The 12,037-nt window shown below is 38.6% G+C and overlaps 1 protein-coding gene across 4 annotated transcripts in view; it reads left to right on the top strand.

The window, feature by feature from the left end:
• The window catches only part of Fnip2 (folliculin interacting protein 2), a 106,990-nt gene that overhangs the window by 66,322 nt on the left and 28,631 nt on the right, over positions 1–12,037 (top strand). For all 4 annotated transcript variants that reach the window (XM_048364726.1, XM_048364724.1, XM_048364728.1 and 1 more), the window contains 4 exons: positions 6,960–7,161; positions 7,456–7,544; positions 10,680–10,826; positions 10,938–11,107. In XM_048364726.1, coding sequence (XP_048220683.1) covers positions 6,960–7,161; positions 7,456–7,544; positions 10,680–10,826; positions 10,938–11,107 — 608 coding nt within the window. The remainder of the gene's footprint in view (positions 1–6,959; positions 7,162–7,455; positions 7,545–10,679; positions 10,827–10,937; positions 11,108–12,037) is intronic.

Raw genomic sequence — 12,037 nt, 5'->3', positions numbered from 1 at the left:
AAAAAAGTAGGCATAATTTCACATAGTACGTTGAAAATAACAACACTGATAAACCAGTTGTTTCCATGACTTGGGGTTCATTTCTTTTAGCATCATCTTATGTGGTCATATGTACATAGCTATTGAGTTATTGTGATAATCTATTAGGGCTATCTTAGGCATTTACTAATTATTACCAATGTGGGAAACTATAGAGTCTATGTTTCTTTGGATCTGGCTCATTTCACTTAGTGTTGCTTCCTCATCATCATCGTAATGGGATAATGCAAGTCATGTGTCTTGTGAGAGTACAGGATATAGGTGACAAAATTGGCCAAGAAGACAATATTGGTATTATTACACTCCTTGAGTTGGCACCATCCCCTTGGCATTGTGACAGCCTCTGTGATAAAAGACAGATCCGGAAGCTTTTAGGCATGTCTCTATGAAATATGCTTTGAATTGCTTGAGATTTGCATCAAAGGTAGACTGTGGCCTTTCTCAAACTCCTCTGAAATTCTTTGGAATTTTAACTTGAACAGATACTTGGCCATTGGGAGCTAATGAATCTCCTATGAACTACCTAAATAAGTATTTTATATTCATAAAGCCTAGAAAGGGCCAGGAATGTGGCTTAGTGGTAGAGTGCTTGCCTAGCATGTATGAAGCCCTGGGTTCAATTCCCCAGTACCACATAAGCAGAAAAGGCCAGAAGTAGCACTGTGGCTAAAGTGGTAAAGTGCTAGCCTTGAGCAAAAAGAAGCTCAGGGACAATGCCTGGGCCCAAGGACTGGCAAAATTCAAGCCTCAGATCTGGCAAAAAAGAAAAAAAAGAAAGCCTGGAAAGCCAGGCATGCAGTGGCTCACACCTCAGGAGGTGGGATCAGGATTGAGGTTCAAGTCTAGCTCAAGCAAAAACTTAAGCCTCTGTTTTAGCTAAATAACTAAGTATGTGTGTGGTTCATGCCTGTAATCCCAATTAAGCAGGTGGCTGTAAGTAGGAGAATCGTGGTCTGAGGAAAAAACAGGAGACGCTGTATGAAAAGCAGCAAAACCTGAAAAGTACCTAAAGCCAAAAATGATCACATGGCTCAAGTGATAGAACGCCTGCCTAGCAAACGTAAGGCCCCAAATTTAAACTCCAATATTGCTCCCTCTCCCCCTAAAAATTTCCTGGGAATGCAGTCAGGACTGGTTGCATAATTTATGGGGTCAGTGCAAAATGAGAAGTTCAGGCCCTTTGCTCATAAAGCAGCAAAAATGCTACTAAAGATACCAAAAGCATGCAAATCTAAAAATAACCTTTCTGGGGTTTTAAAATAATACAGTAACTAACATGGTCCATCACAAGGTTTTTTTCAGGCCTAAAGGTTCATTTGCTACATTGTTAAAATTCATACTTAAAACTGGAAGAAAAGGAGGGAAATGGTGGGATTGTTCAAAAAGAAATGTATTCATTACCTGACTTATGTAACTGTAACCTCTGTACATTACCTTTACAATAAAAAAAAAACAAGCAAAAAGTAAGTAAAATAAAATTTATACTTTCCAGCAGCCTGCTCTTCAGTCCATGCTAAGAGCAATGTGAGTTGCTCCTAACAACTTCAAAGTGGCCAACACTTTTTAATAATTTTTAAATTAGAGATTTATCTTTCTATTAATTCATAGTCCAGTATTACTGAAGCTTTATGGACTATGAAAACATTGGCATAAAGGCCTGATAAAGTAGAAATTTTAGTACACCTAGATCAGATAGTTATTTTGGGACAGTTTCTCCAAAAGGATTTTGGCTTTTATACAAATCCATTTTGTATAAGTCTGAATTTCATTTTAGATGAATAGAAATTTTAATATAAGGCTAATTAATGTTTTCTTTGACATTTCTTGTAACTTGTGAATATCTGAAAAGTGTCCACATGAGTTTTATAATTAAGAATGCCTGTTGAGGGCTGGGAATATGGCCTAGTGGCAAGAGAGCTCGCTGCTTCGTATACATGAAGCCCTGGGTTCGATTCTCCAGCACCACATATCTAGAAAATGGCCAGAAGAGGCGCTGTGGCTCAAGTGGCAGAGTGCTAGCCTTGAGCAAAAAGGAAGCCAGGGACAGTGCTCAGGCCCTGAGTCCAAGCCCCAGGACTGGCCAAAAAAAAAAAAAAAAAAAAAGAATGCCTGTTGATCTCTTATATCATTGTGATTCTATTACATTCTTCAAATATGCAGAAATACTCATTTCAAAATGGTCTTCGTTAGTAATAATTTGATCACATAAAGAATCTTCAGATGGAAACTTTTTCTGCTAACAGCAATCTTTTCACTTAATTTCTATTTCTCTTTTTCTACATCTTTTTTTTTTTTTTTTTTTTGCCATTGTGGAGCACTGTCCCTGGCTTCTTTTTACTCAAGGGTAGCACTTTGCCACTTGAGCCACAGCGCCACTTCTGGCCTTTATTATAAATGTGGTGCTGAGGAATCGAACCCGGGCCTACAAGTATATGAAGGCAAGCACTCTTGTCATATTCCCAGCCCTCTAAATCTTCTTTAGCATTGATTTATTGTACAGGATGTTTCATTTTGACATGTCTATGTATACGTACTCTGATCAGACTGACCTCTTCTTTCCTCATCTTCCTGCCATTTTAACACATGTACATAAAGTATTTTGACCACATTTGCACGCACATATACACACACACAACCCCCCCCCTCACATGCACACCCCGTATCCTCTGTTTGCCTTCCTATGGCTAGTACCCACATCTTGGACAGGACCTGTTTTATATTCTTGACATTTTTTTCTTAATAATTCAAAGAAGTCTCACAGTGGTATTTCACACATGTATATACAATACTTTATATTTCCATGCATGTGGTTATTTGCTTTTTTGAGGGGGCAGCACTGGGGTTTGCACTCTAGTCCTTGTACTGCCTGTTCTGTGGACACCATTCCAGCAGACACCAGGATGGTAGATGAAGTCTCCACGCATACTGTCCACTCATACTTAATGTACCCAGTCGTAGCTCCTACAGGAATGTAGGGTTCCCACATTATACCTTCTAGGAAAACGTTCTACCACTTGAGCCGTACTGCCAGCCCCCAAAATTTGCTATGTAATGTTCAGCAATTTCTAAAATTAGAAATTACTATTTGATGAATTCTAACAACTCCCTCAAATACTTTGCTGTGTTGTTCATGTATAGGTTTTTAAATTTGTGATAATGTGCTTGGGTCAGGTCAGAAAGTGAAATATTTTTTCAGATGCAGTGGGCATATGGACAAGCAGATCTTTGACTGCTGTTCTTGTTGGACTCCCTCCCTCCCCTCTCTTCCCATCCTTGTTCCACAATAGTGGCCATTGCTGATGTTGTAGCTGTCAAAGCCATCAGTTTGAGTACAAGTCCCAGCCTTGCTACCCTGGAGGATCAAGCACCCTGGCCTTTCCCAGACAGCAGGCTTATGTCTGACTACCAGGCAAGTTTTTAAGGTCAGGGTTACATGTTCTATCCATGTACTAGCTGCCCACTTATGTCTTTGCTGCTTGCATACATTTGCATTGTTCCATTAGACTTTAGCAACACAAGATCAAAGATAAAATTGTTAGAGGAGTCCCAAGTGGCAGCCACATGACAATATACTAAGCCTGGGGTCTTCCAAAGAGAAGTGTTAAATGCCCGTGATGCTAGTTCTTAGTACAGTACTGTTTCACACTTGTATATTGTATATTGTAAAGCTAGCAATTTTTTTAGCCTTATAACTACATTTGTTCTTTTCAACATTTTTATTAACATATATTAATTGTATCATGTATATGTATGTGGTTCATTGTGAGGTGTGTGTGTTTGTACATACATGTATGTATATAATACAATTTGGTGACTAACATTTTCAATTGGTTTGAGATTGGCCTTGAATATAAATTTTTTTTGCCATCATGCCTAGATGAAAATTACTTTTTTCATATGTACATATATTACATTTTCATATGTTCTAATTAGAATTACTCCCTCTATTGCTTACTTTTTTGTGGTCTCCCTATCCTTAACAGCTTGCAATAAAATTTCTTATGCCATGTTCTTACAGAGACAAAATGCACTTGAATATTATTTACCCTCCATCATTCTCTCTCTTCTCCCTTCCCCTCATGTCCTCAAGCAGTCCTGTAGTTCTCATCAAATTCTACATGTATATATAAATATGCATATATAAGTATGAGTAATGTCTATATGTATGTCTTTAAAGTTTGGATTCTGCAAATGAGCAAAATATACAGTATTTGGCTGCATATAAACATGGGTGTACAGGTGTCTTTTTGTATATTGACTTAACTCCTTCAGATATATGCCCAGTAGTGATATGGTGGGGTCATGAGTTAGAGTAGTTTTTAGTTTTTTGAGAAACTTCCATACTGATTTCCACACTGGTTGTACTTGTTTACATTCCCACCAACATTGTATAAAAGTTCCTTATTCCTATGGAATCCTGGCCTGCATTTGTTGTTTGTTTGTTTTGAGCTGATCCTAGGGGCTTGTACTAAGGTCTTAGGCACTGCCTTTGAGCTTTTTAGCCCAAGGTCAGAACTCTACTACTTGAGCCACAACTCCACTTCTGGCTTCTTTTTTTTTTTCTTTTTTTGGTGGTAAATTGGAGATAAAGGTCTGACTTGGAACAGAGACCTTCAGATCTCAACCTTTCCTGAGTAGCTAGCATTGCAGGCGGGAGCCATTCACACTCTGCTATTTTTTGATGATTATCATTCTGACTAGGGTAGGATAGAATTTTAACATAGCTTTGATTTGCATTTCCTTTCTGACTATTGAGCATTTCTTCATGTATCTGTTAGCCATTTGTATTTCTTCTAAGAACTGTTTATTTTGTTTGTCCATGTTTTAATAGGGTTGTTTATTTACTGTTTAATTTTTTGAGCTCTTTGTATATTCTGGATATCAATCTGCTATCTGTTCAATAGCTGGTGAAGATTAAAAATCAGTTTCTTATGCTAGCAATACAAAGACAGTGATCTAAATTTTAATCATTGCAATGATCAACTTTTTGAAATATCATAGCCTGTAATCCTAGCTACTCAGGAATCTGATATCTAAAGATTGAGGTTTGAAGCTAGCCCTGACAGACAAATCTGTGAGATTCTTAATCTCTAATTAGCCAGAAAAAGCTAAGCAATTGTTCAAATCCCTGAGTTCAAGCCCTACTACCAACACAATTAAAAATTATTCTTGTTTCTGGCTTAGACAAAATTAAGAATTTGTCATCTTGAAGTACTTGTACATAAATGATTTCTTTTTTAAAAAAATGTTTATTGTCAAACCGATGTACAGAGAGGTTACAGTTTCATATGTTAGGCATTGGATACATTTCTTGTACTGTTTGTTACCTCTTCCCCCATTCCCCCCTCTCCCCTCCCCCTCATAAATGATTTCTTTAGAAGGATAAACCTTGAATTTTTTGAGTATATCTGTGGTCTTTGCTAGCTTCAAGGTCTCAGTTGTTTTGCTCTCATAATGCATCAGGTGTCATGAGCACCAGCAGATAGATCAGGTACCAACCAGAGTCTGGTCATATCCACTGTCCAGCAGATGAGCCTAGACTGAAAGGCAGAAACCCTGGGTTCTAACTCCAGGACTCTTACTAAGAAGCTCTTTGTTGCTCAGGCAACTGAATAAGCACAAGTCTACACAAATTTCTTCATTTGCAAAACAGCCTGTGTACCTTACCTGGTGACTTGAAGTGACCACATTCTCTAATGTCCTTTTATTGTAGAATAATACTTAAAATATAATTATAAGCCTGGTGCTTGTTTTTCAAACTTGTAATCCTAGTTCCATAGGAGACTGAGAGGATCAAGTAATATGATTTGAGGCCAGCATAGGCAGAAAAGGTCATGAGATTCCATCTCCACAGAGGGAAGTTGGGCACAATGGTGTATGCATGTGATCTCATCAATGACTGGAAGTCTAAAAGTAGGTGGAACCCTCACCTTAGAGGGGAGAGATACCCTACCCTAAATCTAACCAGTGAAAAAGAGGTGGAAGGTATGGCTCAATGCATTCTCACCAACCTTAGCAAGTTCAAGGTGCTGAGTCCAAAACCCCAGTACTGCAGAACTAACTACAGAAGGAAGGGGGAAGTGAATACCTGAATTACTCTAATTTTCATAATTGATCCAAGCCTACAACATGGAGCTCAGTTGTGTTAGGATTTAGGAATGTTATCGAAACAAGTCAGAGCTGGCCCCTTTATTATGGTCATGGAAATTTTGCAGAAATTCAGTAGATGGCACTGTCTGTACGTTAGAATTGATGACAGAATTGCCTGTTGTTGATAGAGCAGAGTTGAAGATGATGAATAAGGCTGCATAGAGCCCAGTGTTTATACAGTATGTTTACTAAAGGTTATATTGAACAAAAGAGAGTTTAGTCTTTCTGCTTGAGGAATTTTCCAGAGAGCTCAGTGGATCACATGGTTTCACCTGAGCATTCAGGAGAATCGCTTTGCCTAGTGGTTTTAATAGCCTTAGGAAAGTTAGCCTGAGAGTACATACAAATATTCCAATAGGATACCTGTGTTAAACAGAGTATTATGAGATCTTTCCTCTTCTGACATTCTCATCAGTTGTTACCTGTTAACCAAAACAGAAGACCTGTGTTCTGAATAAGCAGGTATTTTACAACCCCTCTAAAACCCACCAATGTGATATATAATAGTCCTAGGGAAAAGGAGAATCTAAAAAGAGGATTTTTTATTGTTTTTATTCAGTTTCTTTTTACGTTACGATAATGATGTGTGACAAGTGGATGTTAGTGTTTTTATAATGGAAATTCACAGAATGAATTGGGGATAAACTCTTAAGTCAAGACTCTGAATCTTCTGAATTAGCTTTCTTAGTGTCATCCTGTGATATGACAGTTTACCTTCAGTGTGTCTCTCATTAATGTATGGCAACTTTTCAACCTTACTTTTCTTTTAGATCAACTGATGAAACATTCAGTTTGGCTGAAGAAACCTGTAGCTCTAATCCAGCCATGGTTAGGAGGAAGAAGATTGCTATCAGCATCATCTTCTCCCTGTGTGAGAAAGAAGAAGCACAACGGAACTTCCAGGACTTCTTTTTCTCCCATTTCCCCCTGTTTGAATCTCACATGAACAGACTGAAGAGTGCAATCGAAAAGGTACTAATGATTGTATCCACTGCCATGTACAGGTGATTGTAGGATTTTAAAATGATGTATCCACTTTCCTAGGAAGTTAAATCATCCCCACCAATGATGGATCCTCAGAATCTTTGGTGCTGTATATCAAAATACTTCCTGCTTTAGAGAAGGAAATTTCTGCTTTCTGCAGAATGAGGGCATTATTAATTTGAGTGCTTTTAATTGATCATAGTTCTTATTGAGGCTGAGTAGGTAAGTTATAAAGGAATTTCTTCTCAGGGAGTAATTTGGCACACTTTCTCTTCCACTAAGGCCATGATCTCCTGTAGGAAGATAGCAGAATCAGGTCTCCGTGTCCAGTTTTATGTCAGCCGCCTGATGGAGGCTCTGGGAGAATTCAGGTAAAGTACAAGTTCTGGAAAACCTAATGGGAAATTGATGTACAGCCTAAGTAGCAATAGCTATGGATTTTAGCATTGCAGAGAAACTCAGCTTTGAGGAATTGGGAGACTGACAGTTGTTAGTCATTTTAGTGCTTTCACCTTTCAAGAGTAAAAACAGATCAAATGGCATAAGACATTTAATTAATCCAACACTAAATAATACCACAGTCTGGTAAACAGTACTAGATATGATTTTTCTAGAAGAATGGATGGAAAAAATTAGTAGTTGTGTCTGTAAGTCTATTACACAAAAAACCCTAGGGATAAACACAGACGTGTGTGACGAAGACCTATGTTCCCATTGCTGGGACAGCCCTACTTCACATCCACTGCCTTCCTGTAAGTATCCTTGTCTAACATGAAGTTCTCTGATGATTGCTTTTGGGTATTGTGTCTTCATGGAGCGTTTCTAACAGATAATCTTTGGAAACTGGTTTTCTAGAGTCCTTGTTCCTGGTGTATGGGTAGAAAGGTAATCTGCTCTGTGTAGCAGGTAGGGTTCTCTCTCACCATACTGCGCTTGAGTGCTGTGCCATTTCTCAGAGTCTGTATTTTGATGGGAAAGTGGACTTGGACTCCTAAGTATTCATGATTTAATGAGTCAAACTATTAATTTACAGACAAGGATAAAAGAAAAGATATTTTTAGAACATTTTTGTGATGCTTACAGTATATCTATACTGCTAATTAGAGCAAAATCACCACTCCTTTTTTGATGTCTAGGCTACATGTAAAATATTCAAGTAACATCCGACAATAGTAAGACTTAAGTCACATATTTGTGAAATATTGTGAAATTGTGTGTGTGTGTGTGTGTGTATGTAGTCCTGGGGCTTGAACTCAGGGCCTGGGCATTGCCCCTGAGCTTTTGTATCTCTCTACCACTTGAGCCATAGCTCTATCTCCAGCTTTTTGGTGGTTGATTGAAGAAAATAGTCTCATGGACTTTACTATCCAGGCTGGCTTTGAACCGTGATCTTCACACCTCAGCCTCCTGAAGAGCTAGGATTACAAGTGGGAGCCACTAGCACCTGGCTGAAGTTTCACTCTTTGATGACAATTTGATAATTAGCAAATACTCATACTTTTATTTGGTCAGTGCTGAATTTATTTCTCTGCAATTGTCAGACCGAAACTAACTTTTGTTTTAGAGTACAGATGCTATTTTAATGAAAGAATTTACAGAGATCAAGAAACTGAATGTACAGAACCAGAAATTTGTACAAAGTCTATCTTATTCTGAAATAGTGACAAGATTAAGTACTAACATTCAGAGACTTTAGTTTTAGTTAGGAAGTGAATTCTAGTACTGTGTAATTGTAACTTGCTACTGCCTAACTTGGCAACCACTACTATTTTTAACAAGACGACTTCTAGTCTTTCACACATGAAGTTAGCGGTCAAGTCAGAATGTGTTTCAGTTGTCTTGATTTGGGAAAAGTAAATGCATTTTAAATTCAGAGCTACTCTGATGATTGCCTCCACCTCTTTAATGCTGAGATTTTACTTTGGAATCATGCTCTTTCTCTGTAATACCTTATTATACAAATGGTGTGTGGCACCAATGGTTCAAGCCTAATGTTGGCTACTTGGGACACTGACATCTGGAGAATCGGTGTTCAAAACTAGTTAAGGCAGAAAAAGTTCTGCGGATTCCCTCTCCAAAATAAGCAGCAGAAATCAGGACTGGATGGAGTTACTCCAGAACTCCCCCACCCAGGTGTGGTTTCCAGTATCTAATTAAAACCCTGCAGCTGTGCATGTATCCCCCTTGCTACACCCCTGTGGCTTAACCAATCAATTTTAAATTCATCGGTCCCTTGATCTGACCAATGACCCTTTCCAGATTCCTTCCCGAATTATTTTATAATTTTCCCCCGGTCTGTGTTGATTTGTTAAAAGATGCTATGATGTATGCTAAGTCCCTGCCTTCCCCAAAGAATGTATAAAACAGCTGGAAGCCCTAGGCTCAGGGCCTCTTGGCGTCACCAGTTTACTGAGTACATGGAGGACCAAGCTAGCCCGAAATAAACGCCCTTTTTGCTGCTTGGAAAAAAAAAAATAATCAGGGCTGGAAATGTGACTCAGTGGAAGAATACCTACTATATAGCATGAGACTATGACTTTAAAGCCTAGTATCACCAACCCCCAGCATACAGAAATATAAAATATATAGGTAGCATGTGCATATGTGATATAATACAAACATGTAGTTTTTAATGTATATTTTTAAAAATAGACATAGGTTTTAAATGGTTGTAAATTCTGACAAAGAACATTGTGAATATTTATTTTATTTATTGGTGCTGATACTGGGGCTTGAATTCAGGGTCTCACAGTCTTGCTTCGCCTTTTTTCTTCTCAAAGATACTACTTGAGCCACAGCTTCACTTCTGATTTTTTTGCTGGTTAGTTGGAGATGAGAATTTCTCAAAATTTTGTCTGTCTAGGTTGGCCTCAAATCTCAATCCTCAGATTTTAGTTTCTTAAGAAGCCTGGATTACAGGTATAAATTATGTATGCCATTGGTACCTGGCTTTTTTTTTTTTTGAGGTGCTGGGTGTCAAACCCACTGGTGTACTAGGCAGTCTAATCCACTAATAATCGTTTTTATATTAGAGATGGCAATATTTTTATGTAATGGACATTTGTCACAAGTTCTCAAATTTGCCATTGTTCTGTATAAGCAGCCATAAACAATATGTAAATTGTTGTACTAAGATTATATGATGGGGGTGGAAATATGGCTTAGTGGTAGAGTGTTTGCACAGCATGCATATGAAGCCTTGGGTTCAATTCCTTAGTACCACATAAACAGAAAAAGCCACAAGTGGCCCTATGGCTCAAGTGGTAGAGTGCTAGCCTTGAGCAAAAGAAGCTCAGGGCTTTGAGTTCAAGTACCAGGACCGGCACACACACTAAGAAAGGATAAAAATGGAGCTGTGGCTCAAATGGTAAAAAGAACCCCGAGAACAGCACACAGGCCCTAAGTTCAAGACCCAGGGCAGACACAAATTAATTAAAGATGTGCTTATGAGAAAAAGATTATATAATGTTTGTGACTGTTTTATGTGTCCATTCTGTCTTCTGTAGAGGGACTATCTCGAATTTATATTCTGTTCCAAGGATAACTGAACCAGTATGGCTTACCATGATGTCAAACACTTTGGAAAAAAACCAACTGTGCCAGCGCTTTCTCAAGGAATTTACACTTCTGATAGAACAAATCAACAAGAACCAGTAAGCTTCAACTCTCTGGAAACATCTGTGCGAATTCCATAGCTAGTGCATGCACTATATAGGATATGGCTTATTATATTGAATGATATGTTTTATTCCATTTCTCCCAAGGTTTTTTGCTGCCTTGCTGACTGCAGTGTTAACCTACCACCTGGCCTGGGTACCAACTGTCATGCCTGTTGACCACCCTCCCATTAAAGCTTTCTCAGAGAAGCGCACCTCTCAGTCAGTGAACATGCTGGCCAAAACACATCCGTATAATCCTCTCTGGGCACAGTTAGGTTAGTACCTAAGTTAACTGTTCTGAAACTAAGTGGGACAAAATGGCAAAATGCTAGAGTTGGTAACTTACAGTGGCGATCCAAGCCAATTATTCAGAGATTGTTCTTCAGCAGGCAGGGAAGGAGATTGGCCACAGTTTCCAGTTGTCAGAAGAGCTACTACCTTTCTCTTCATTTCTACAATAGCTTTGTTATATTCATAAAGCAGTGTAAGTAAACTGCGTACCCCATGGCATAGTGGCTATTTACTCTGAAACTACAGACACTGGGTCCAAGAATTCTTTTGGCTGGTGAAGCATGTGGAAAGAGCTGTTTTATGTATTGTAGGATGTTCAGCAGCAACCTAGGCCTCCACTCACAGATGTACTAAGTACTTCACTCTGCCCAAAGTTGTAACAATCAAAAATGTCTCCAGACATTGCCAAATACTCCCCAGAGAGAGGGGCAACAAGACGAACTCTTTGACATCTGTAGCCCTTGAGAATGGGGGGAAAAAAAAGACAAAAAAGTGACAGTGTAATCTCGCCATCTTTCTCAGTAGCATAAATGAGAAGTTTTCATATGTTATTGCATCCTTGTGATTACTGGTGGCATTTACTTCTTCATTTATGGAGGGACAGTATAGGAATTGAATGATGCTTTGTTGTAATTAGTTATAGCATTTGGGTTGTGTATCTGGTTTCAGGTGATAGAGAAGTGTGCTTTAGAGCCTCATATTAATCAAACATTAAAATGACGAAGTAAAACTCATACCATATTCTGTGCTACATGCCAAAGAGTAGAGTTGAGTGACATAGCTACTTATTTTCATGAAGCCAGCTGCCTCATGCACAAGGTGGACCCATATTCTTGTGATTTCAAAACATCTTGGTAACTACTTTCATGGAATAGGGCTATTCAAGGGAGTACAAGACAGAAGGTAACGTGCAG

This window comes from Perognathus longimembris, chromosome 16, assembly GCF_023159225.1.
Source record: "Perognathus longimembris pacificus isolate PPM17 chromosome 16, ASM2315922v1, whole genome shotgun sequence".
NCBI lineage: Eukaryota > Metazoa > Chordata > Mammalia > Rodentia > Heteromyidae > Perognathus > Perognathus longimembris.
This window is presented reverse-complemented; position numbering and strand designations above follow the sequence as displayed.